We start from the raw sequence: 27,330 nt of genomic DNA on the forward strand, positions 1-27,330 counted from the left end.
TTGAAAATTATTTTAAAAACCGTGCTTAAAATAATTACAAACATATATCTGTTAACATACACAAGATGGCAACAGTTAAAAATTTTAAATCATTGAGATAATATTTCGGATCATTTCCATGCAATTAAAAGCACGAGCTGAACGCAGACGACAGTCTGTTACGATTTATCTTTCTTATTGTTGCAATTAAAAAGCTATTTTTATTCACACAAATAAAAAAAAATCAGCCCCCCATGGAGCGATTGGCGCCAAAATTGAACCAACGCCTGTTTACATATGGATTCATATTTATTCCAAATTTCATCCAGAACGTAGCATTACTTCTTGAGATATGGCACTCACAATGGAAAAAAAAGAACGTTCGATTGCGCCACCCCCTTTTTAGCTGTTGACACCAAAATAGAATCATTTCTTATACCCTCTAAGGGCTACTTGTCGATAAATTTTTGTTTGATTACGTTCATTATTTATTGAGATACGGCAGTCACAATTGACGGCAAAAAACGTTCTATAGCTCAGCGCCCGTTTGAGCTATTGACACCAAAATTGAATCAGGATCTGTACCTGTTAGGGACAACATATGGACCAAATTTTGTCTGATTCCGCCAGTTACTTCCTGGGGAATAGCAGTCACGCAAAACTCAAAAAAAGTCCCATTGCTCCACCCCCCTTGGAGGAATTCGCGCCAAAAACCAATGGGCACAAGTTCACATAGGGGCACATATGTGTACCAAATTTCGATCGATTTCATGCTGTAGTTTTTGCTGTAGAGCGGCCACAAAAAACTGGTCACACACAGACGTGACACACACACACATACACACACACAGACAGACAGACATTTTCCAAAAATAGTCGAAATGGACTCAGCACACCTCAAAACGTTCGAATCCTTCGAAATTCGAAAATTTGCACGAATCCAATACTTTCTTCTATATATTAGATATAGAAGAAAGTAACAAGGAAAATCCAGGGAATTTTGCGAATTTCTTCAAAAACCTGAAGAGTACAAGGGAATTTAATTTTTATTTTTAAATTGACGTTGTAAAAATCTGTCTTCACACACAGAAAATACTATAAAATATTACAATAATAAAATTCATAAATAAAATTTAATAAAAAATGTAATTTAAAGGGTTTTTACTTTCTTCTATATCTAATATATAGAAGAAAGTATTAGATTCGTGCAAATTTTCGAATTTCGAATTTTGACGGATTCGAACGTTTTGAGGTGTGCTGAGTTCATTTCGACTATTTTTGGAAAATGTCTGTCTGTCTGTGTGTGTGTGTGTATGTATGTGTGTCACGTCTGTGTGTGACCAGTTTTTTGTGGCCGCTCTACAGCAAAAACTACCGCATGAAATCGAACGAAATTTGGTACACATATGTGCCCGTATGTGAACTTGTGCCCATTGGTTTTTGGCGCGAATTCCTCCAAGGGGGGTGGAGCAATGGGACGTTTTTTGAGTTACGCGTGCTTGCTATTCCTCAGGAAGTAACTGGCGAAATCAAACAAAATTTGGTCCATATGTTGCCATTAACAGGAGCAGGTGCTGATTCAATTTTGGTGTCAATAACTCAAACGGGGGTTGAGCTATAGAACGTTTTTTTGTCGTCAATTGTGACTGCTGTATCTCAAGAAATAATGAACGGAATGAAAGAAAAATTTATCGGCAAGTAGCCCTTAGTGGGTATAAGAGCTGATTTTATTTTGGTGTCAACAGCTAAAAAGGGGGTAGCGCAATCGCCCGTTCTTTTTTTCCATTGTGAGTACCCTATCTCAAGAAGTAATGCTACGTTCTGGTTGAAATTTGGAATATATGTGAATCCATACGTAAACAGGCTTTGGTTCAATTTTGACGCCAATCGCTCCAAGAGGTGTTGATTTTTTTTTTTTTTTTTGCGAATAAAAATAGTTTTATTAATGCAACAATAAGAAAGATAAATCGTAATAGATTGTCGTCTGCGTATTTCTCGTGATTTTAATTGTATGGAAATGATAGGAAATATTATCTCAATGATTTCAAATTTTTAACTGTTGCCGTCTTATGTTTGTTAACAAATAAAATATTTGTAATTAATTCAAGCAAGGCTTTTAAAATAACTTTCAATTTTCGCTCTTTGCTTTGCTTTTGCAATAATTCAGACATTGGGATGGTCGTCAAGTTTTTGCATGTGTAATTTTGTTTTTGTTGGGAATATTGCTTCCTCGTCAAGCATGGGGAGGGATCAGAAAAAAAAAAAGAAAAATATAGAAGAAAGTTTCGTGATGGCCACAACATACTAGTTTTGTTTAGTTAAACATAAAAACGTCTCTCATAAAAGCAAACATTATTTATTTTTTAATTTATATGCATCTTTTTCAAATATCAGTGTTTGTTCGTTTGTAAGACTGCATACCCATGCAGGGAAAACACAGGGAATTTCTTTCCTAGAATTGAGTGGCAACCCTGACCATGATCTTACTAAACTAGTATGTTGTGGCCATCACGAAACTTTCTTCTATATTTTTCCTTTTTCTGATCCCTCCCCATGCTTGACGAGGAAGCAATATTCCTAACAAAAACAAAATTACACATGCAAAAACTTGACGACCATCCCAATGTCTGAATTATTGTAAAAACAAAACAAAGAGCGAAAATTGAAAGTTACTTTAAAAGCCTTACTTGAATTAATTACAAATATTTTATTTATTAACAAACATAAGATGGCAACAGTTAAAAATTTTAAATCATTGAGATAATATTTCCGATCATTTCCATACAATTAAAATCACGAGAAATACGCAGACGACAATCTATTACGATTTATCTTTCTTATTGTTGCATTAATAAAACTATTTTTATTCGAAAAAAAAAAAAAAATCAACACCTCTTGGAGCGATTGGAGTCAAAATTGAACCAAAGCCTGTTTACATGTGGATTCATATATATTCCAAATTTCAACCAGAACGTAGCATTACTTCTTGAGATAGGGCACTCACAATGGAAAAAAAGACCGGGCGATTGCGCTACCCCCTTTTTAGCTGTTGACACCAAAATAAAATCAGCTCTTATACCCACTAAGGGCTACTTGTCAAAAAAATTTTGTTTGATTCCGTTCGTTATTTCTTGAGATACAGCAGTCACAATTGACGACAAAAAACGTTCTATAACTCAACCCCCGTTTGAGCTATTGACACCAAAATTGAATCAGCACCTGCTTCTGTTAGGGGCAACATATGGACCAAATTTTGTTTGATTCCGCCGGTTACTTCCTGAGGAATAGCAAGCACGCGTAACTCAAAAAACGTCCCATTGCTCCACCCCCCTTGGAGGAATTCACGCCAAAAACCAATGGGCACAAGTTCACATAGGGGCACATATGTGTACCAAATTTCGTTCAATTTCATGCGGTAGTTTTTGCTGTAGAGCGGCCACAAAAAACTGGTCACACACAGACGTGACACACATACACACACACACATACACACACACACACACACACACACACACACACACACACACACACACAGACAGACATTTTCCAAAAATAGTCGAAATGGACTCAGCGCACCTCAAAACGTTCGAATCCGTCTAAATTCGAAATTCGAAAATTTGCACGAATCCAATACTTTCTTCTATATATTAGATATAGAAGAAAGTAAAAAGGCAAAAAACTATCTGTCTGAGTGAAAAATTATCATATAAGCTTTGTGCTACAATATGATTAAAGTGAAGAACCAATGTAACTTAAGCACAAATTTTGAAGAAAATACAGCATATATCTATTTCAAGGCTACAATGGAGCCTCTCATCAGTGCAAAAACCTCACCGACACGACCGAAAGTCGGGAGAGAACTGACACCAACCACGTGGATACCGGTATTTACACCAAAGAGGGCCAACCGATAGGAATTCAGGACACAAGACAACCAACGACCAATCAACAACCGTTATGTTGGTATAAATACCGGTGTCCACGTGGTTGTTGTCAGTTCTCTCGCACCTTTCGGTCGTGTTGGTGAGAATTTTGCACTGATGAAGCTTTATTTACGTTGGTTTTTCACTTTAAACATATCTGAGTATTATTGTTTGAGAAATATATCATCTGCTCTTTCTTTGCAGCCCAGAAGCCAAGTGATAGCAGCCCCCGGTTGCAAGCCGACAATGGCCTTCCGGAGGACTGTGCCAATGGGAAAGCCCCCGCCTCAGCGAATGTCTCGGAAGCCATCAAGGAGATCAAGCACGCCATCCAAATGACTAAAAACGTGCAGTTGAAGAGCACGCATTCAGGGAACAACTGCGATGGACCTAACCAACCCGTATGGGTGCCTAGGTACGAAGTCTCCCCTTTCTCTCTATAGTCACCAGAAGGGTTCATGGGGGGAGGGGGGATCATGATCTGGAAATGCAGGTTCGAACTAAGAGCTAGGTTACGGTAGCGTGATCGCTTGGCGGGTTTGGCGACAAACAATAGAGTTGCGGAATTATTTTACATTTGAAAGATACTATTTGATGTCTCTTTTGGTTATTTGTTGAAACATTTCAAATTCAGGGGCCAATCCAGGATTTTTTTTTCTTGCTACCTATTTTTGTGAAAGTATTGCATCATTCTATTTTGTGAAAGTATTGCATCATTCTATTTTGTGAAAGTATTGCATCATTCTATTTTTGTGAAAGTTTTTTTTTTTTTATCAGCATTGTTTTTGTGAAATTTCAGAGGCATCCTAATTTTTGTAAAAGAGAAGTAGAACAAGCGAAATTTTAGTTCGAAAAGTGTAAATGTCATCTAGTATTATTTTTAACAGATTTCGTTTTTTGGAGAGGGGAGGGGGCTAAAAACCTAAGAAGTATGAAAAATACCATCGTAATTTCAGCTTAATAGGCTATGTGCTGTGTAAAATATAAGAAATTATGAGAAAAACGGTTTCCCAAAACAGATGTTTAAAGATTGCGACAATATTGCATAACTACACTTTGGCGAGAAACAGCTAAAAATTAGTTAAAATACTACAAAAAGGTTTCTATTTAAGCGATTGTTCATATAAACCTGCTTAGAATTTTATTTTATGAGTAAATTTCGTTTTAAACAGAGAAACAAATTTTATATTTTAAAATGCTAATTTTTGTGAAATTTTCGATGTTTTTGTGAAGCTACTGCTTTTATTACTTGATTTTTGTGAAAGTACCGATTTCAAAACAAGATTTTTGTGAAGCTACCGAAAAACGGTAGCAAAATCAGCCTGTATTGGGCCCTGAAATTGCAGATAAAAAACCGCTTCATTCGCTAAAGGGCAGGGTTAGCGTAGCGTGGTTGCTTGGCGCATTAAGCGATGAACTAATACAGTTGGACGATTATTTTGAGTTTTAAAGCTACTGTAAATCTTTTAAAATGTCTTGGCGATTTAAATTCCAAAGAGACTTTAAAAGGTTTTATGAAAAATAATTATTTTACACAAGGGAGGGGGGGGGGAATTTTTTTATTCAGCAGAATTCCTTTAAATTCTTAGCACGGGCATCGCCGTGCGGGTACTGCTAGTAGGGAATAAAGTTGAAAAGCTTTCTTACCAGGAAACCACACGATAGTGTAATAATGAAAAAATCAATAAATAATAAAATAATTAGTTTTCAAAGAGTAAAACATGTTTCTGCATGCACAAATTTTTTGCCCTTGTGTCCCCGTTATCGAAATATGAGGTCTTAATGTCTGCCGAAATTTTAGGAAACGTCGCTATATGCAGCGATCTTCAGTGAGAAATGGATGACACCTTTCACGCGATTTGTAGATGGATGCAGATGGTGATACGTGATCAATTTTTCGCCAACTCTTCAAGTTTGGCGCTTTTCTTAAAATTTCAGCAAACTAAGAATTTATATCTCGATGACGGGGGCAAGAGGGCAAATAATTTTTGCGGCAAAAATATGTCTCAAGATATTCTTTCGATCGCTACCAATTTAAACTGTTTTTATTAAATACACTATTCGTGTGGTTCGCTGGTAAGATCTAAAAAACCTTCATTTGTTACCAAAACTTATTACTTACCTTGGTTCTTACCGATAACAAAGGACAGCTGCTCTTTTTCACAGGTTAGAATCTAAATCAACGTTATACCCTATTTAACTGAAATTGAAAGCGGAGGTAAACAAAGCACTGGGCGTTTGACGATACAGTTGTTTGCTTGGTACTGGGATGATTCGATTGAAAACAGTGCTCCCTCGTGGTGGCATAACTTTTTACTTCCTTTTACAAAAAAGGAAGTATTGTATTCGCGAAAAATTTTTTACTCAAAAATCGGCCTAAATTTTCATTTTGCTCACCCCCAAATCAATGTTGAGTTTTTTTTTCAACCCGACCACACTTGGATATGTGCCTAAGGAACGTACAGACACCCGAAATATCCATTTTGACGATGCACGAGTTAATTACAACGAGTTTTCTCGTGACGTCTGTATGTACGTATGTATGTGCGTATGTATGTCGCATAACTCAAGAACGGAATGTCCTAGAAAGTTGAAATTTGGTACGTAGACTCCTAGTGGGGTCTTGTTTTGCACCTTCCTTTTTGGTTGCAATCGTATGCTCCAAAGGGGGTCTTTTGCCCCTTTTTGGGGGGAAATCGTTAATTTCGATGTAAACTCAAGTGGTGTTACAATTTGTCGGACACTTGGCGATATATCGCCAGTCTTTTGGTCGCCAAGTTTTGTCGCCAACTTGGTGAAAAATTAGGCGATTTTTTTTTTTTAAATATGGTTTCAATTTGGCTACTGTTGGTGATATTTAGAGAGTAAACTATTGAATCATATTAAAACTGCCAATAATGAGGAAATGACATTAAATTGGAGTAAAAGGAAGTCATGTGATGCACACATCAGCTCGTTTGACTTTTATGATTTCTTCCTAAATTCATATTGAAAACCAACAGTTTGAAAAATAATCTGGTATCCTCTGAAAGAAGTAAGGGTGAGCTTTTTTTTTTTGTATGAATTTCTTGTTTGTGGAAGCTTTAATTGAAGCGCTATCAAATGTCTTAAAAATCGCTCTGTCAACTAATCAGTAGGAACGGAATCGCCCTTTCAAGGAGAAAACCGGAAATCTGGTAAATCTTATCGGGAAAACAGCCACCTTGTTTGCTCCCTGAAATAGATTATTGAAAGAAACATGTTTAGATATCAGCAGAAACGGTGTCTTATAATTATGGTGACATATTTCCCCGCCAATAGAACCGAAATGGGAGACATAACGTCATAATGTATCAGGATTTAAGCTCGGTTCAAAAGTTCTTTAGCATAAAAGCTAAAATTAAGGAAAAAGTTTTAGCAAAATGCTAAAAAATGTTTACATTCTCATATCTTTCTAAATGCCTCTGTGTTTCATCTCCAGTTTAAAATAATTGAAAATTTCTTCTATGATATCTTTAAAGCAATTAGTACAGCAGCGTTTTTTTAAGCATAAAATAAAAGTCTTGGATTATGCTTATCATTAAGAAAACATATGTTTGGTTTTTAGAAAATTGCACTCTCCTCCTACTAATAATGCAGTTTTTGAGGGGACATAATGCTGGATAAGACAAAGTATTGAACTTGATTGCAATTTAAGCATCTTTACTGAGATTTAAAGATTAGGTTGACTATCGCTATGCGTGCTTCCTGTCTTGGATTATAAGTTTCCTTTTTTTCAAATTAACTTATTTTTTAGTTGAGCAAAAAAGCGAAAGTGCTTTGCTTTACTTTCGCAATTGAGATAGTGTTTTCGCATTTTGCGAAAAATGCGATCGTAGCATAAACCCTGTAATGTATGCCATGGCAAATTTGTATACCAATTTTAACCCCTTCCGTCCTGGTGTCCGGTATAAACCACTTTAAACCGCTGCTAATCATTTAATAATTGATTTAATTAGTTGATTTTTTTTGTAGTTGACTCTTTACATTCTGCTTTTTATAATCTGTGAAATAATTTTTCGTTTTGAGATTGACAACACTGACATATAAGGATTGAGAGATAGAGAGTGGCTCATTTTTCCAACTACGGATTTTCATCTGAAAAGCGAGGTTTTTTTCCTGATTTTTTTAAAAATATATAATCTTTAATTAATCGTTTCAAACGTTTATATTATGTTTTATAATTGTTTGTGAAACATTTTATAATGAAGTTTGTTTGGTATTTTATCGTTTTTGTATATGAAATATTGATTTCAAAAATATAAGTTTGGAATATTGGACGTGCCATAACTCTTTTAATTTTGCTCCTACAAACTCCAAATTTTGTCTATAAGATACCCTTTACCATAGTACACTGTGTACCAAATATCAACATATTTGGTCAAATATTTCATAATTCCGACTGATGGGGTTAATGGATTTTTGATTTTTTAAATCCCTGTAAGATTCTGGTGATGTAAGCTAGTGTGTGTATTATGAGAGGTAATCAAAATGGTTATGTTAGAAATATCTTCTTCGTTTTTGTTTTTTTTTTCTATTTGATTTTCATATTTGTATCTACCTATTTGCATGCCATTGGATATTTAAAAAAAACCAGAAGTGTGTAGATGATATTTGTTTTTGAAAAAAGTCATGATTATATTTAATTTTAAAGTGGCATTTAAAATAAATAAATGTGGCCCTTGCTTTTTTTAGTCACAAATGCGGACTTTCGAGAAATGCTGATTTTATACATTTATTTTGAAACCGACGGATAGTTAGTAAATGAAAGCAACCAACTCTGCCTTTTAAGTACTCTTTCTTTACTTTCAAAATTGTAAATAATCAAGTAAATATCTTTCTCCTAATTGGTTGCTTTTTGGCGTTAAAAGTCTTGTTTCTTTCGCAGAACATTGATGTAACTTTATATGTTCAGCTGAAACTAATTTTCGTTTTTAAGTGCAATCTTTAACACTCCGAAAACAAAAGAGTATCCCAGAAACTTTTTCCATTAGTTGTACTGTAGGAGAAAAACAAATGACGTCATAAGCGAGGCTATTCTCTGACCCTGCAGGCTTGTGGGCAGATTAACCATCTAATTATTTTTCTTTCTTCTGTTTTTGAGAAAACAGAACATTTCAAACACGTTGAATAGAACTCTCATTATTGTAATTAGAATCGTTCCTAGAACTTATCTGTTGGGTTTTTCGTGTTTATCTTATTTTAACTTTTAAGAGAGCTAAGAAAAATGAGAAGTATTATTTGGATGTTAATTAGCGTCCTTAAGATTGCTGTTTATTTAATTTTACTTTTCGTTTCGCATTTAGATAAAACTCGGGATTTGTTTTCAGTCTGAGTGGGACGACTGCTTATTGGTTCAATGTCTTACAAAAATAGTTTGGATTGAGTTTACTTCTACGCCCCTTCAAACTTACACTTGAAAACTAATAATAACAACAATGAAAATAATAATAATATTATCAAAATAATAATGATAAAGTATAATAAAATAATAAAACTATTATAAAATTTTCATAATAAACTATTATAAAATAATAATAATGAAACATAAAAAATAGTAATAATGAAATAATTGTAAAATAATAATAATGAAATATTAAAAAAAATATAATGAAATAATAATAAAATAATAATAATGAAATATAAAAAAAAATAATGAAATAATAATAAAATGCTCTTTCATTTAAAAAAAAAATTAAAAAAAGGTAAGTTAAAAGAAGATCGAAAATATTGCTTTAAGTATTTGTACTTCTTAAATAACGACTTCTATAATTATAGTAATATGTCAGTCCGAAATCTGGTAAATGTGCACATGTTGAATATCAGCTTTCACATATCGACTTCAACCGGTGAATATCAACTATCACATACTAAAGATATTGGCGAAAAATCGAAAATTTCCGTTGAATCACTGGTGAAAGTCAACATTCTCCAATTCCTGTTTTTAACGGTAGCATGACATACATTTTTAGTTCATTCCTCCTGGAGCTTATATCAGCCACTTTTTAACATTTCACCAGGCACAAGGCTTCATCCGATCATTATTTGAAGACTTCATGTTCTTTTTTTATTTGTATTTTTTGTTATCTTTGTTTAGGGATATGGCGTCAGTGCTTTGCGAAAAGATTTTCGGGGAGGGGAGAACTTTCACTTATAACGAGCATATACAGGATGTTCCGTTTTAACCTGCAAGACCTTTATTTGCAAAAATGTTCAAAATCAGATGCAGAGTTAAGATATTGTAAGTATGAAATGAAAATTAAAATGAGTCAAAAAGTACGAAATTTAACTTTTTATACGGGCCCCAGGTCCCCTAACTTATATTTAGGGGAGTAATCTTCATGAAAAAAAAAAAAAAAAAAAAAATCCAACACAAAAAGTTTGAAATTAGTACGACGAATATTCACCGAGATATGAACACAGCGTTTTATGACTTACACCACTTTTCACTCGCCGTCAATAACACCTTTTGAGGGAAAATATAGTGGTTAACAAGTGTTTAAAATTACATATGTGCATAGAGTGTGATTTTTCAAAGTATTCGAGGTTTTGTAGTGTGTTTTTGCGTATCACATAAAATTTGTATTTATTTTTGAATAGCAATAAAAAATATAAATATCATGTTTTTCTTACTTTGACGACCTGTCATTCTTCTGAAAGAGAGATAAGTTCCAATCTCACCTTCTGTATGGTCCCTTAAAACTTTAAACTGGAATATTTCCTTGAGTTTTGGTCGCACAAATGTCAAGTTTTTTTGTGTTAGTAATAGTTTTAAATGGAGATTATTTATCTAAATATTAGTTAGGGGACCTAAGGGCTGTATAAAAAATTAAATTTCGTATTTTTGACTCATTTTTATTTTTTCTTCAAACTTTCAATATTTTAACTCTGCATCTGATTTCGAACATTTTTGCAACTGGAAGTAAACATCTAGGACTAATGGTTGCGAAAATAAACATCTTGCAGGTTAAAACGGAATACCCTGTATATATGCGGCATCGGTGCTGTAATCTTCGGGGGGGGGGGGTGCTGCAGATCGAACCCACGATATAGGAAGTTATCTCTTTATATTAAGAAAAATTAAGATCACAGAAAATTTTGAAAGGAAGTCTGTGGCGAGCCTGCATCCAGGAGAGACCCCATAGCACCTACAGCCTTGAAATTTTGTACAAAATTACTTCGAGCCCCGGTGGTTTGCACTTGGGGTTTTGTTTTTTCAAATTTGAATTAGTTTTTTTGTAATTATTTTTTTAAGCTTAAATTTCGCATAAATTGCCTGTTAAAGGGGTGAAAAATTACTTGCACACATTAATATTATATATCGTCGGAAAGGGTAAAATTTTCCACGTTCTACGTATTTTGTTTCAATGCTCTAACTTAAATACGGCGGGAGTTATTTGCGTTTTTAGCTCGCACTTTTTTAGGCTTAGTGAAGGCAAAAAGTGAAGGAATTTTCCCACAGTTTTCTTTTTGACAACACTGGAAAGAGCGGTTTTTTTTTTTTTTAATTCCAGATCTAACTCGACCTATGTTCGAAAAACGAAGTTTCTATCTCCAAAGGAAAAAAAGTTACAAGCCGTTTTAGTCATGTTCGAAAATTTTTATTTCCATTCAAATTATTGATGTTTTATTTGGCGTTGCCATAGTTCCGTCTTTTCAATTCGTTTATTTCTTCTTTCTTGTTCACAAATCTTAAGGGTTTCGATTTTAACGGAAAATCTTAGGCTCAATTCAAGCCCGAGCTAAAGAGTAAAATATACTACTTGAGACCACGAATATGAAAGCGACTTTTCAAACGTACACAACTGCAGTTTTGCAATGCTCAGGAGCCTCTTAGCCCTTTTCGCTCTGCAAGTTAGTACAGATTATTTTGAAACCCGGGGAAGGTGTGCTTTTTGTTCCAAAAAGGGAGCTCATAATGCGTTTCTAATCTGTATCGTTCTAATTGACGATTTGAATTTTTGCGAATCAAATGAGATTGCAAAGCAATCTTCGGGGGTTGGTGAACGTTAGCGAGCAGGGGGCAGAGCACCTAAGTAAAATTTAAAAGAAAAGTGTAGTTGAGAAGTGAGAACGCTCGAGTGAAACGAAGGAATAGAAGGGACACCGTCTCTTACGTCCGTCCTGGACTGTCGACCATCGGGTTTAGCACCCATATACAGTATTCGCATTGGGGATTTCAAATTGTAAAGCCCAGTAAATTAGCCAAATTTTAAAAGTCTTAGCCAAAGAGTAATTTAACAAATTTTAATCAACTTTTCTATAAAACTTTAATCAGAGAGTGAAATATATGTGTTTTTTTTAAAATATAAAATGCAGTCGAATACTTTTTTTTTCAGATGCAGCATTCGCTAAAGTAAGACACTATTTCAGAAAGATTTTTTTTTTTTTCTCGCAGAATTTTTAACTATCTTATAACATAATTTTGAGGACTGAGAAGAGCTTTTTGTTTTGATTTGTTTCTCTGGAAATTTCGGATAATTTTCGGTTCGCCAATACATTCGCCAAATACGAGTTTGTTTCGCCAAGTTCAATTTTATCGCGTTTGGCTTGGTGGCGAACGCTTAACTCGGGTCCTAATAAAAATATACAACCCTCATATATATATAAGCTAAAAAAAATTTTTTAGTTCTTAAACACTCCTTTATAAAATTTTGAGGCTGATAAAAAGTAACGCATCCTTTCACATTCAGAACTTTACAATAAGTTGAGATAAGTCAAGGGCGGATTCAGGGGAGGGTCAAAGGGTCAGCTGACCCTCCTGTGACAAGAATTTCAAAATTGTTATTTAACTAAAAATAGTAAATGCACATAGAATCAATGTAAACCTTGCGTTGTTTGGTTCTGTAAGGTATTTCTTCTCAGCACGTCATAATTCAAGGGATTGACTGGGGCTGTCACTATTTTGAGCTCTTTGTTCATTTTCAAAAGAACAATCATCTCTATTGAGCTTTACGTTTTTCAGAGTACTCTTCCACCAAACCACGTGTCGTGTGTGTGTGTTGTGTGTGCTTTTTCTAACAATTTTATATAGTTGTAATCTCTACATAGTATAAAATGAAGTCCCCAAAAAGCGTCTGTGTGTTTGAACTCGCAAAACTCGAGAACTACACGGCCGATTGCACTGAAATTTTCGCAATTTGTTCCTTTAAGTCCTGAAAAGGTTTGCAGACCAGTTCGAATAAAATTCTATGAATAGTTCTTTTTTTATTCCAATTTACGTCCAATTTTCACATAAATTCTCAAGTATGGGGGTGAAAAATTACTTGCACATATTAATATTACACATCTTTAGAAAGGGCAGAATTTTCCGCGTTCTACGCAATTTGTTTCAATGCTCTAACTTTATTACGGCGGGACTTATTTGCGTTTTTAGCTGGAATTTTTTTAGGCTTAGCTGAAATTTAGGCACGACTTTCTTCATTACATCTATAAATAAAAAGTGAAGGAATTCTCCCACAGCTTTCTTTTTGACGCCGTTGGAAAAAGCGACCTTTTTTACTCTAGATCTAACTCGACCTATGGTCGAAAAAACTGAGCTTCTATCTGGAAAGGAAAAAAAGTTACAAACCTTTTTAAGTCAAGTTCAAAAAATCTCATATCCATTCAAATTGTTAACCATTTTCTTTCGTATTTTAATTCTTTAAACTTATTTTATTTTGTGTTTCTATGGTTACGCTTTTTGAATCTATCTTTCTCGATTGAATTTCTTAAAATTATTTTAATATCTGTCGTCATTGTTTTTAAGGGAGATTTTGCATTGATGCTTTTTTTTTCCAGTTCCGTCTGATTGCTAAATATACGTTACTTGACACAATTTTTATTTTCAAGGTAGTCCGGGCGAAGACGGGCAATGCAGCTAGTGTCATATATATATATATAAACTGACGGTAACATGACCAGCATGTTTGCCTGCAGAAATATGAATTTTGATCAAAATTTGATCCATGGCGCAGGTTGAGGCATTGACAAATTTAGCGGAGGGGGGGGGGTGATGTGAAAGGATTTTGATCTCATCTGGGGGAAGGGGTCTCTGTAGCATGAGCGTGTGCGCCATCCCCGTTGTCGGCATCCCTGCTTAACTGATACTTTTTTTACGTATAATGTTGGCCATTGAAACTTGACCCCCCTTACAAAAATTTCTGGATCCGCCCCTGGTTGAGAATTAGGTGAAGTACTGCATATATCTAGCATGTAATAAAGCAAGATGTTTGTGTATGGCGTGCGTCCTGGGAAATGCTGAAGCCTAGAAACGTGAAGTTTGGTTCTAACTGTAGTTTTGCCACCAATAATGTGTACCTGGAGCCCGATATCTTACAAATTAGAAAACAAAAAAGCTATTTAACCTTTCATGTGATTTAAGCACTTTCTATCCAACAGACCTCGAACTAATTGTTATTTTATTCTTTAGTGTTTTGTTTATAAATAGGGCGAATTAGTGTTTCCTGCAATTAATTTGAAAAGTCGATAATCAATATAAATTTAGTTCTAGCGTACACACATGGTGATCTAATTTCCTCTTCACCACATTAGAGTATTCTGTGTTAGATCTCATCTGTTATTTCTTTTTCCCGTTTGTCATTCTCTTTTCGTCTTTCCTTGCTCATTTTCGTCAACGTCTTTAACGCAGTTGATTTTCAGTGTTTTACTTCTTTGCTAACTGTCCCATTTCCTCATTAACTTCGTTTTTAGTTAGTATTCATTGTCTTCCTCCTTTCAGGATATTCTTGTGCAATTACACCGTCTCAAAAAAAGAAAATCTTTTCTTGAAGGCAGAACTTTTCCCTTAACTTCTGCTCTGTGTTCAATAATTATTTCAACTGAAAACTAATAAAATAACTTCCCACTAAAAGCAAAAAGTGGACCGTTTGACTCGCTTATTTCTGAAATTACTTATATATACGGAATTGTGCACTTAATAAGTTTAATTTTCGGATCATCCAGCATTTTGCAGTAATTGCGCATCAAGTCATTTGATTAAACGACCTGATAAAATAATTACACTTGATTTGCAGTAATTTGCTTTTGATAAATAATTGGATGATTAATAATTTCAGTTAACGAAAGTGAGGAATAAAGAGAGTTATTTCTATGCAACTTAATTGCTTCTTCTTCAGTCAACAAAGTTCATGTAAGCCTTTGAGATTTGCTGATGTTTTTCCCACTTGAAAATTGCATGATTTAGTTCAGAGTTTCCCAAACTGTGGTCCGCGGTGCTACTAGGTAAAACGTTAAACATAATTTAGATTGAAGAACGAGTAACGATATTTTAATTCAAAAAGAAAGTACATTTATGAGGAATAAAAATCTTTTTGCTGAAGTACATGCAGGACGCGGCACCCTCACCAAAATTTTCAAGACTCATCCATTTACATCCATAATTAATGACTGAAATCCTAATCCGCCAAAAATACAACTCATATGAAAAATTAAAACTGCAGTTTGTGCTTTTTGACGTTGTTATTTCTTACTTTTGATTAGTGTTTTGTTCACTAATTTCAAAAGTTCATTTTTATTAGTAAACTTGTTATAAAAATTTGGTGATAACAGTTTTATTCCTAATTGAATTTGAAATATAATTTTACTTCCTTGACTCAAAATAACAATGTAAGAAATGAAAACCAGACAAGAGCTATGAAAAATATACAGAACAATGAATGAATAAATTTAAAAGGAAAAAAGCGTAAAAATATATTAGAAAAAAAATATAGATTTTACTGTGTGATTTTTTTTTTTTTTTTTTTTTGCGTACGTTGGGGGGAGGGAGCGAAGTTCGTACTTTTCCCGGAGGGCCAGCCTGCATTATGATTTTCACCAGACTGAGAACTAAACATCTAAAAGGAATGAAAACATCTTCTGACGGAGTTAACGAAGTTACAACACGTAACTGTTTTGACATTCATCTTTATACTGACCATATTTTGACCGTCCTGCTTACACAGGCCAAACTATTCTGTATGGCCTTGGTCTATCTGAACAACCAGCTGTTGGCATCGTATGAAAGTTATGGAAGTCGCAAAAGCTGTCTTCCATACTTAAGTAGGCCATATTTGACTGCTCTGCACTTTTCATGGGCCAGATAACAAGAGTCAGGGTCACAATCTTGTACCATGCACTGCACAGTTAGTAGAATTAGCCGTGGATGGATGGGAAATTTATTCAATTATATAAACCGTTTGTTTCTGCACAATTGGTAGTCAACGATTCACACAACGAGGCAACGAGTCCGTGCTAGTTGTCTCTGCTATTGGATTAACGCGATTCTGGTAGATCATATTCGCGCCACTGAGAAATGCCACGGAAATATAAGTTCGTTGCTTGAGGCACCTGGGGCCCTGCCCCTTACCCTCTGGTGTGCTATGTTGATAGTTCCCCGGTTGGGGGCATGGCTTTATTCTGACGCAGAATATGGTTGCGTGGATGTACGAGAGATGTGGCTTCCTCTAACGGGAGTACCATAATGGTTAGCCGAAGGCTCTTCAAAGTAAATTTTAACTAAAGTTCTTCTTTTTTAAATAAGTTTAAGGTTCCCCCCCCCCCCCTCCTACATATTTTTTAAGTTATATACTTTTTAAAATAAAATTAAGACAATGATAACATGTTGATTAGAAAAAAAAATAGTGAAATGAAAATAGATAGGAGCATGCTCCCAGCCAGAGTGTAGCACAATAACTAGAGTCGAAACGAGATAAGTGAACCGTAGAAGGGATTCACTCACCCCGTTTCGAATTTGAAACTAAGCTAGCAGAGCGCGAGGCCTGCGAGAATTTGCCGGATCCAACGGATCGTTATTTGGAAGGTTGTTAAGTAGTGGATTGCCAACACGGGGGATGTTGTTGTGGAATCTCTTGGCGAGCTTTTTGCTAAAGTTGTAGAGCGTCGGGATGCCAATCTCTTCCACCAGCTTCTCCGTACGCACGTACCAGGAAGAGTCGCACGCCACTCGAACCATCACTCTCTGCAAGTTCTCAACTCGGTTAAAGTTAGAGATTGCAGAAGTCGCCCATATGGGCGCTGCATAGGTAATAATGGGTCTTAGGCAGGACTTATAAATGAGCAGTTTATTATCCGTTGATAAAACGCTTTTTTTGTGCAGGAGACAATTTACTCGTAGTGATTTTTTGGAAGTGAGGTACTTCTTGCGTGCCTCTTCAATGTGAGGTCGCCAGGTTAAATTACGGTCGGAAGTTATGCCTAAATATTTCGCCCGCTGAGACCAATCAATCGGGTCGGTATAAAGATGCAGTTTAATAGGAGGGAACTCAGTTGTCCTTGTAAAAAAGCAGGTAGCTATACCTCATTTTCATCAGATGAAAAGGCTCCATTGTAGCCTTGAAAAAGCTATTTGCTGTATTTTCTTTAAAATTTGTGCTTTATTTACGTTGGTTTTTTTCACTTTAATCATATTGTAGCACAAAGCTTATATGATAATTTTTCATTTAGACTTTATAATAGATCACATTTTTTCTGTTTTCTGCACCCTTCTTGAGCATGCTTATTAGAGAGTCGGTTAATATCTTTTTTCTTTTCTTGTTGTAGTTATAGGTCACATACCCCAACAAAAACATCGAAATTATTTAAGTTTATGAAAAAATTTAAAATGATATATTTTTATAAATGGAATGTAAAGAAAGGATACAGGGTGTCCCAAAACGACCGCATAAACTGTGCACAGAGAGATTACTCCTTGGGAATATGCATAAAAACTACCCAAAGAAGCGTTCCTGTAGGATCCATAGTTTACGAGAAAAATTCGAATATGACGTCACTTCCGGTGCAAAAAAATACACTTGATTGAACATATCATCAGCAGTGTACGTATATTACGTATAACAACAAACACGTGTGATGACGTTTTAAACATTATCGTCTGGAAACATATGCAAATATTGTTGCTAGTATGTTCAATAAAGCACCGGCTTCTTGCACCGGCAGTGACGTCATACTTAGTTCGTATTTTTCTCATTGACTATGGATCGTACAGGAACGCTTCTTAGGGCAGTTTTTCTGTACTCCCAACGAGCAATCTAGCTGTGCAGAGTTTATGCTGTCATTTTGGGACATCCTGTATATATATATATATATATATATATATATATATATATATATATATATATAATGCATTTATGAAGTTCTATTTCTAATGCATTTATATGAGTCAAAGCTTCTAATTCTTTTTAGTTATTAAAGAGTCATCGGCTGTTCAATAGGCGAACAAGAGGAAGTAATGTAGTGTTTAGACCCGCCCCTCTCCCGCTAGATTTCGTCTTTTTTCACATTACCTCATCTTATTGCCTTTGAAGCCTCGCGCTCTTTTAAATAATCTACTGTAGCAAAAATCAATAGAAAATATACGAACAAAATCAAGTCTGATGATTGATCATATAAATTTCTCAAGAAATGTCTAAAACACCTCCCCAAAACAAAAGTCTAGTTACAATCCTGGGTTGTATAACTTGTAATAGAAGTCCCAGTCAATTACCCCCAGTCGAAAGGATTGAAGATAATAAACAAACTGCGTTAGATTCGAGAAATATTTCGTCACAATGACGACGTTATTGGAATAAAAGCATTTATTTTGGTTCTTCTCTACACGGGGATGATTAATGTCTTCACTGGACAAAATCAAGAACAGCTTTCTGCGTCAATACCCCTGCAATGCAATATGATTTATGGTCTTATTATTTGGAAGAAATTGATTGCTTAGTCCTCCGGGTGGGTTTGAATTAGCATCCGAGAATCTTGAATTCCATCTTTTGAGATTATTATATCTGTACTTAGAAGGGAGTTTTGTGTATCTAAACTTATTCTACTGGGAACGGTGCTCAGTCGTTATTAGTTCTCTGTTTCGATCAAAGTGTGACTTGTTGAGGAGAAAGTTTTAGGGATGTTGCCAGTGCAGCATTTTGAATTAGCCAACAGAATTTGACTCATATCGTCGCCTCAGAGCAACAGTAAGATATCTAATCCCAGAAATAATACTAAGAGATCTTACTGTTGCTCAGAGGCGATAATATTATGTTTTTTAACTAGTGGTTCCCGCACGGCTTTGCCCGTAGTAGAAAAATTAAAAAGTCATTTGGTTCGCCTGTATATTTACAGGCAATGTATGATGAGTTTCTCGCCCAATTTGCTATGTCCACGTTATGGTAATTTGCTCGTCCACGTTATGATAATTTGCTCGGTAAAATGTTCTTAAAAGTAGACTAGAAAAGGACAAAATCGAATTTTCGAAAAATCGCTTCGAGGTGCACACCCCCATGCTACAAACTAATTTTGTGCTGAATTTCATCAAAATCGGCCAAACGATCTAGGCGCTATGAGCGTCACAGACATCCAGAATCCAGACAGAGATGAAGACTTTCAGCTTTATTATTAGTAAAGAAGATGAGATAGTGGTATAAACTTTTCATTGCAGTTTGTGTAATTCTTGTACGTGTTGTAGGAATTATTTGTATGCATCTACCAAAATTAATTACACTTCTTGAAAGTTTACGGTGCTTTACTCTCTTTTTACTTCCTTTTACAAAAAAGGAAGTATTGTATTCGCGAAAAAATTTTCATTCAAAAATCGGCCTTAATTTCCATTTTTCTCGCCCCCGAATTAATGTTGAGTTTTTTTTTTCGACCCGACTACACGTGGATATATGCCTAGGAACCTACAGACATCCGAAATATCCATTTTGACGACCCCCGAGTTAATTACAACGAATTTTCTCGTGACGTCCGTATGTACGTATGTATGTGTGTATGTATCTCGCATAACTCAAAAACGGTATGTCCTAGAAAGTTGAAATTTGGTACGGAGACTCCAGTTGTGCACCTTCCCTTTTGGTTGCATTCGGATGTTCCTAAGGGGGTCTTTTGCCCCTTTTTGGGGGGGAATCATTGTTAATTTCGATGTAAACTCAAGTGGTGTTATAATTTGTCGGACACTTGGCGATATATCGCCAGTCTTTTGGTAGCCAAGTTTTGTCGCCAACTTGGCGATAAATTTGGCGATTTTTTTTGAGCAATCACGATTGCTTATTGTTCTCGTTTGACTGTTTTGATGTCCTTTGATTTTATTTTCCCTCCGCCACCCTCTGCAGCATCACCGTCGACAGGGTCCTCACGATGCTGCTCCTATAGCCGAAAGCCAGGTTGCATCCATGTCCTACACACGCGCATACATACACAACTACACACGCACGCACACAAACACATACATACACATACACCTACACACATACACAAACACATACACACAACTACCCACACATTCATGCCACACACAGACACAAACACATATGCCTACACACACATACACATACCCCCCCCCCAAACACATTCATACACACAACTACCCACACACTTATGCCAGCACACAGACACAAACACACATGCCTACACACACACAAACACACGCCTACATACACACACTCGTGATTGCGAAAAACATAATTTGAATTCAAGATGTCAAAATTCAAATTAATTTTTTTGAGCAATCACGATTGCCTATTGCTTTCATTTGACTGTTTTTGACGTTCCTTTGATTTTTCCCACCGCCACCCTCCGCACCATCACCGTGGACAGGCGGGCTCCTCACGATGCTGCACCTCTAGCGAAAGCCGTCTCCAGGTTGCATCCATGTCCTACACACACGAGCATGCATACACAACTACACACACATACACACACACACAAATACATACACACATATACACCTACACACACAAACACATACACACACAAACACACGCATACATACACACACATACACACAACTACCCACACATTCATGCCTGCACACAGACACAAACACATATGCCTACACACACATACACATACTCCCCCCCCACACTTATGCCAGCACTCAGACACAAACACACATACCCCGTACACACAAACACCCCCCCCCCCCCCCCACACACACAAACACACATGCCTACATACTCGCACTCGTGATTGCGAAAAACATAATTTGAATTCAAGATGTCAAAATTCAAATTAATTTTTTTTTACAAATGTCCTTCCTAGTGGAATTTAAAACAATGTTATTTTAATTTTATTTCAATTTGGCCACTGTTGGTGATATTTAGAGAGTAAACTATTGAATCACATTAAAACTGCCAGTAATGGATAAATGACATTAAGTTGGAGTAAAAGGAAGTCATGTGATGCACGCATCAGCTCGTTTCTTTTGACGGTTAATTAACAAACTAGAAAACCGCCCGTCAAAGTATAACGGGTGGAAATTGATTCTACATTTGAACGAAGCAATTGCCAGCTGGGTAATATTTTGATATAGAGTTGAAATTTTAACTTAAACTCCAATGGATTAACCCTAAACTCCAGTAGATAGCGTTCATAATTGACCAGTTTTTCGTTTCTTCATTGTTCTAAAATGAGTCTTATCACTAAAACGGTTAAAATACCGCATCCAGTTTAGGCTCGTCAAAACAATGCATTTCCCTGCATGTCATACATTACCAAAAAAATATTATCAAATTATCATGGCGTGGACCGAGTTTCATTGTTGATGACGTCAGGAGCGTTACTCCATCATTCGCTATGATATATATAAAAACGAAGCACTTAGAAAGATATTTTATAATGTTTTCCTCGCTATAAGTAACTTCGAGTCCGGTGGGCTGAAGTGGTAATAAAAATCCAGGTTTTTCAAATTAGGTTACTGCTAAATTCAAGGATTTCGGGCAAAAACTACACATTTTTCTTTGTTATTTTTCATTGCGTCAATAAAGAGCTCTTAAGAGAATTAAGAAAGATGAAATAATTTTAGAAAGGAAAAAATTGATTTAAATTTTCTCATTAAGTTTTCTTTTTTATATGTATTTGTGACTTGGGGTAAAGTGGTCATAGTCAAAAAAAAAAAAAAAAAAAAAAAAGAAAAAATCAGATGTCATTATAAATAACCGTAATATTTAAAAATGCGTCCACCCAGTCAGTCATTTGATTTATTTATTTATTTATTTTTTGTTACGTCATGAAATAACATAACTTTTCCATAATGATTTTGTCTATTGTTAATGAGAGAAAAAAAGTTTCTCTTGATTAACACTAGAAAGACGGAGGGGCCTGTGTGGCCCCTCGCATAGTTTGTTGTTTAATAACTCGGATAATGTCCAACGGAAAGTAATGTAATTTCCTGACTTTTCATTATATGACACTATTTGAATGCTTGTTTAATCATCTTATCATGCGCCTCATAGTACTGTAAATATTGATCCCTATACCTAGAAAGACGGGAGGGGCCACAGTGGCCCCTAAGCTTTTTTACAATTAAAATTTTTTTTTCCCTTTCTCCTAATTGTTCTAGCATAAAAAAAGACCATTCTCTCTAGTTTAACCTGTAACTTCCGCTTTATACAGCCAGTTGGATATCCAAATGCTATAAACAGTACTGACTGCTTACCAGCCTAATGGTAGCCATTGCTCTTGAAAAGAAAAACTGATCCAAGCTTTTGGCCAGTATAGAGAGCAACACTACAAATAATTGCATACTAAGTTTTTATTTAGTCATGAAAGAAGGTGTATCAGACTCCCTCAGGAAGAATTTTTAAAATAATTCACCCCAAAAATGGGTAGGGGCCACACTGGCCCCTTCAGTCTTTCTAGGTATACAGAAAATGTCAGTCATTCTAGTGTTAATTAAAAAAACTAGATGCTATAAATTTAGCAAAATACAGTTCAATTATGAATTTGGAATATGTAGGTTGTTGCTTTCATTGCTTCCTGATGTGTTCTGAAACAACTGGCTTGGCTCTCTCAGCTTGGAAGCGCTTTCACGTTTGCAATTTAATCCGCGTATTGTCGCGTCTCTTTAGCCGGCGTTTCTATGGACTTTTTCAACCCCGGATAAAACCTGCTTTTAACCACATTCCGGTTTTTTGCCGGGTAAATGCGGAACTTTCTTCCTCCTGCTATCTACTGGAGTCAAAGCGGGGTTTTTACCCAGAATGCACTTCGCAAAACGAATTTCTTTACTATATATATATATATACCACTATCAGTTCTCGCTGAATTATTATTATTATTTTTTTTTATAAAAAAAGAATTCAGCGAGAACTGATAGTGGAAGTAAACAAAGCAACGTGACAGTTGGCGATACCGTTGTCTAATTGGCTATGGGATGGCGACAACAGCGCCAATCAGATAAGCGAAATATTCCTGAGAAAATCATACTGGGTGAAACCGCTTTCTTGGATACAGAGTACAAGCTTTTTTTGCATGTGAACCGCGTTATTTCCATCCGTTTTTTTTTTTTTTTGAGCAATCACGATTGCTTATTGTTCTCATTTGACTGTTTTGATGTCTTTTGATTTTATTTTCCCACCGCCACCCTCCGCACCATCACCGTGGACCGGCTCCTCACGATGCTGCTCCTATAGCGAAAGCCGTCTCCAGGTTGCATCCATGTCCTACACACACGCGCATACATACACAACTACACACACACACGCACGCACACCAACACACACAAACACATACAAACACTACCCGCACATTCATGCCTGCACACGGACACAAACACATATGCCTACACACACATACCCCCCCCCCCCACATACACATTCATATACACAATTACTCACACACTTATGCCAGCACACAGACACAAACACACATACCTACACACACATACACATACCCCCCACACAATTACACATACCCCCCACACACAAACACACACATTTGTGATTGCGAAAAACATAATTTGAGTTCAAGATGTCAAAATTCAAATTAATTTTCCTTTTTTTTTTTTTTTTTTTTTTTTTTTTTTTATTTTTATTTTATTTTTTTTTTTTTTTCGAAGTTGGTGCGGGGAAATGCGAGGTACAAAAGTCTCATGTAAACGCGGCGATTATGTTACGTTAGTGCTCGCGTTTTGGTTTTTTCCCCCGCCCTTAAAATCCGTGAGCAGAGAAAGATTTTGAATCATTTCTTTTAGTGTTAGTTTCAATTAATAGAATAGATACCATTTACTATACCAGGGGCCAATCCAGGATTTTTTTCTCGCTACCTATTTTTGTGAAAGTATTGCATCATTCTATTTTTGTGAAAGTTTTTTTTTATCAGCATTGCTTTTGAGAAATTTTAGTTCGAAAAGTGTAAATGTCATCTAGTATAATTTTTAACAGATTTCGTTTTTTGGGGAGGGGAGGGGGAGCGAAAAACCTAATTATGAAAAATACCATCGTAATATCAGCTTAATAGGCTATGTACTGTGTACAATATAGGAAATTATGAGAAAAATGGTTTCCCAAAACCAATGTTGAAAGATTGCGATAATATTGAATAAATACACTTAGGCGAGAAACAGCTAAAAAATAGTTAAAATACTACAAAAAGCTTTCTGTTTAAGCGATTGTTCATATAAACCTGCTTAGACTTTTATTTTATGAGTAAGTTTTGTTTTAAACAGAGAAACAAATTTTATATTTTAAAATGCTAATTTTTGTGAAATTTTCGATGTTTTTGTGAAGCTACTGATTTAATACTTGATTTTTGTGAAAGTACCGATTTCAAAACAAGATTTTTGTGAAGGTACCGAAAAACGTTAGCAAAATCAGCCTGTATTGGGCCCTGTATACAAGAGTATGCAATGAAGAACAATACATACAGCGTACGCTGAAAGAAAGCACCTGTTGGGGAGCTTGTCGCGCTATTGATCTAAACGACCGACATACATTTCCGAAAGCTATGCAATCTTGAAATACCGTAAGAAATTCTCAGAATTTTCTGTGAGGGTGTTACGGAAGGTCAGCTACACACTGCTGGGTCCCATTATTAATATAAGGGGTGGTGGGATTATGAATATCACTCACAGATACATTTAAATTATAGCTAAAACATTCTATCTACTAATATTGAGTAAAAAATATACATAGGTAAAAACTAAAAACAAAAAAATAACACAATCATAAGTTTAAAAAACATTTAATTACCGTTAAAAATGTAGTGAGAAGACCCGTGGATAATCCGAACCGCGGATAAACCGACCGCCGATAAATCAGGAGTTTACTGTTAGTGACAAAGGGCGGAGAATAGAACCAATGCGCGACTACTTAAGGGAAATCGTATTGCACTGGATAATGTTACCATTAATTTACCCTTTTAACTTTTAAAGGTAGCAGTTTTAAACAGTAAATGTGCATTAGTTTATGTTACTGTTTGTCCAATATCACTTATAATATATTTAAATTTAGCTGCTTTTATTTATTTTACCCCCCCCCCCCCACACACACCGTTTTTAGTTTTGCTATTGACTGTACGAACTAGTTGGAATGGTTTGAAGAACTATTCATCCGGCTTCGTTCCAAAACTCCCCGTTCCGAAGCAATGATTGCTGGATTAGTTTGTGTTCCAGTACCTTCGAAAATGATTGGAATTGCTTTCGAATAACCTCGGCGGTTGGTCGAAACCATTTCTGGAAAATTAACATCCTGCTAATGTATTAGGAACAGCTTTTGCCAATGATTCTCTCGATAGAACTCGATCACAAATATGCTGTTGTGGATTGTTTAGTAGCTTTAGTTACAACGCTTCGATTCCAAATGTGAAGTGATGTTTATGGCTTTTACGAAGCAATATGATGAAAGCCCTAGAGGTCAAATTAGGATTCTCATTTGTCAGTACAATTCTGTACTCAATGACATTCAAGTACAGGCGTCCTTCGCATAACACGGTACTTCTACAACACGATTTCGATATTACACGGTACAAAACTTGCGATTATTATAACACGGTTTCGATATTACACGCAGGGCCGAATTTAGCTCCATGCCGCCCCTAGGCAGATTAGAAATCTACCGCCCCCCCCCCCTAAAAAAAGCAAAAACTCAAAAGCACGCAAAAAAAGTGTTCCCGAAATTTTAACTGTCAAGCTTATGAAGAAATGATGACGTTTCACATTCAGGGGCGCCCCATGGGAGGTCACAGCGATCTCCCAAAAAACTCCTTATTCAGCAAATTTTGCTCACGATTCAGAAAATTTAGGGATTACATTGCAACATATTCTTTTTCTTTTTTAAATTCTAAAAATTGTTTTTTAATGATACCTAACGATCCTTCTCATTAGATGTTATGTACGTATGTATGATATGCGTGTAAGCTCGTGTTTTGTCTCATTGGTTTTGTTAATTTCCTATTTTTGGTATTTATACTGTCTGCTGGTTCCACCGTGTTGCTTTTCTCGGCTGACTTTTCGTCCAAAAGCTCACACTTCTTTGCATTGAAAAAGGCGTTCCTTATAATACCGAAACACGTGTCTGCAGTAATTTACAATTCTTGTGCATCAAAACGTTGGTAATACATTCATTTAATTTTCAAGCACAGAAGTATCTATTCGTTCATGACTCCACTAGATGGCGCTGGCGCTTAACAGGCCTTGACAATGACTTTTCTATGTTTAACCGATGCAGCTCATGCATCTACCAATTAATGTCAACGTTTCAAAGTTTGTTTACTTTTGATTGAACGTCGCCCATTTTGACCGCAAGAGGCGCTGAACGGAACCCCTGCATACACCAATCAAAGGCAACGTAATGTAAACAGGGGTCCCCAGTAGCGCCCTCTTTGTTGTCATGAGTTCCTGCATCCACAAATCAAATGCAACGACCTCTTTGTTGCCATCAGTTTCAGCGATTGCCACGGCCTATAAGAATTAAGTGGGGCTATGATTCGTTATGTAGTATATCTTATTGTGCTAACTTTCATTGTTTGCCATTTTGTTCTCTTTCTTACCGTTGATGTGTTGTTTCTAGGTTGTCTCAGTCGAACAAGTCCAAAGATGGCTGCCACGTGGATGGCCATGGAGAGAGGAACGCGGAAGATGGTGAGTACATTTACGCCTCACTTCGTCAAAATTAACTATTATATCTGTTGAGAGAAACATTAGAGCCTGTGTAGTCATCACAGAAATAAGAATCATACTTTAATATAGCGTGTTTTCTGAAATTAAGTAGCATGGGCCAGGGACACCGCGAGATGGATGGTGGGGAAGGAGATTTTTCCACAGAACATATATCGCAAATCCCAATACAGTAGTTTACTTAAATGCAGGGAAGGAGTAATCACGCTGAAGTGACTTTTCTCCATAACATTTAAAGAGAATATTACCCTGAATCACATATTTGTTATAATGTGTGATGATGATATCTGTATCTATATATATATATAAATGAATGTTTGTCTGTATGTCATCCACGAACTCAAAAACTACCCGGCAGATTTGGCTGAAACTTTCACCGTTTGTTATTTTTGGTACTGGGAATGTTTATAGACCAGTTCGAAAAAAATCCGATCGATAGTTCCTTTTTTATTCCAATTTAAGTCACAATCCATTGGATAAATACGAATAAAATTATCGGCTGCAGAAATTAATTCGCGTGAAAGATCTCTTTGATAA

General features: G+C 35.8%; 1 protein-coding gene across 1 annotated transcript in view; it reads left to right on the top strand.

Annotated features, from left to right (window-relative positions):
- LOC129225234 (uncharacterized) overlaps positions 1 to 27,330 on the top strand; it is a 395,408-nt gene that overhangs the window by 143,973 nt on the left and 224,105 nt on the right. Inside the window, exons 4-5 of the mRNA XM_054859808.1 lie at positions 4,107 to 4,317; positions 26,687 to 26,757. Coding sequence (XP_054715783.1) covers positions 4,107 to 4,317; positions 26,687 to 26,757 — 282 coding nt within the window. The remainder of the gene's footprint in view (positions 1 to 4,106; positions 4,318 to 26,686; positions 26,758 to 27,330) is intronic.

The sequence above is a fragment of the Uloborus diversus genome, chromosome 6, assembly GCF_026930045.1.
Source record: "Uloborus diversus isolate 005 chromosome 6, Udiv.v.3.1, whole genome shotgun sequence".
Lineage (NCBI taxonomy): Eukaryota > Metazoa > Arthropoda > Arachnida > Araneae > Uloboridae > Uloborus > Uloborus diversus.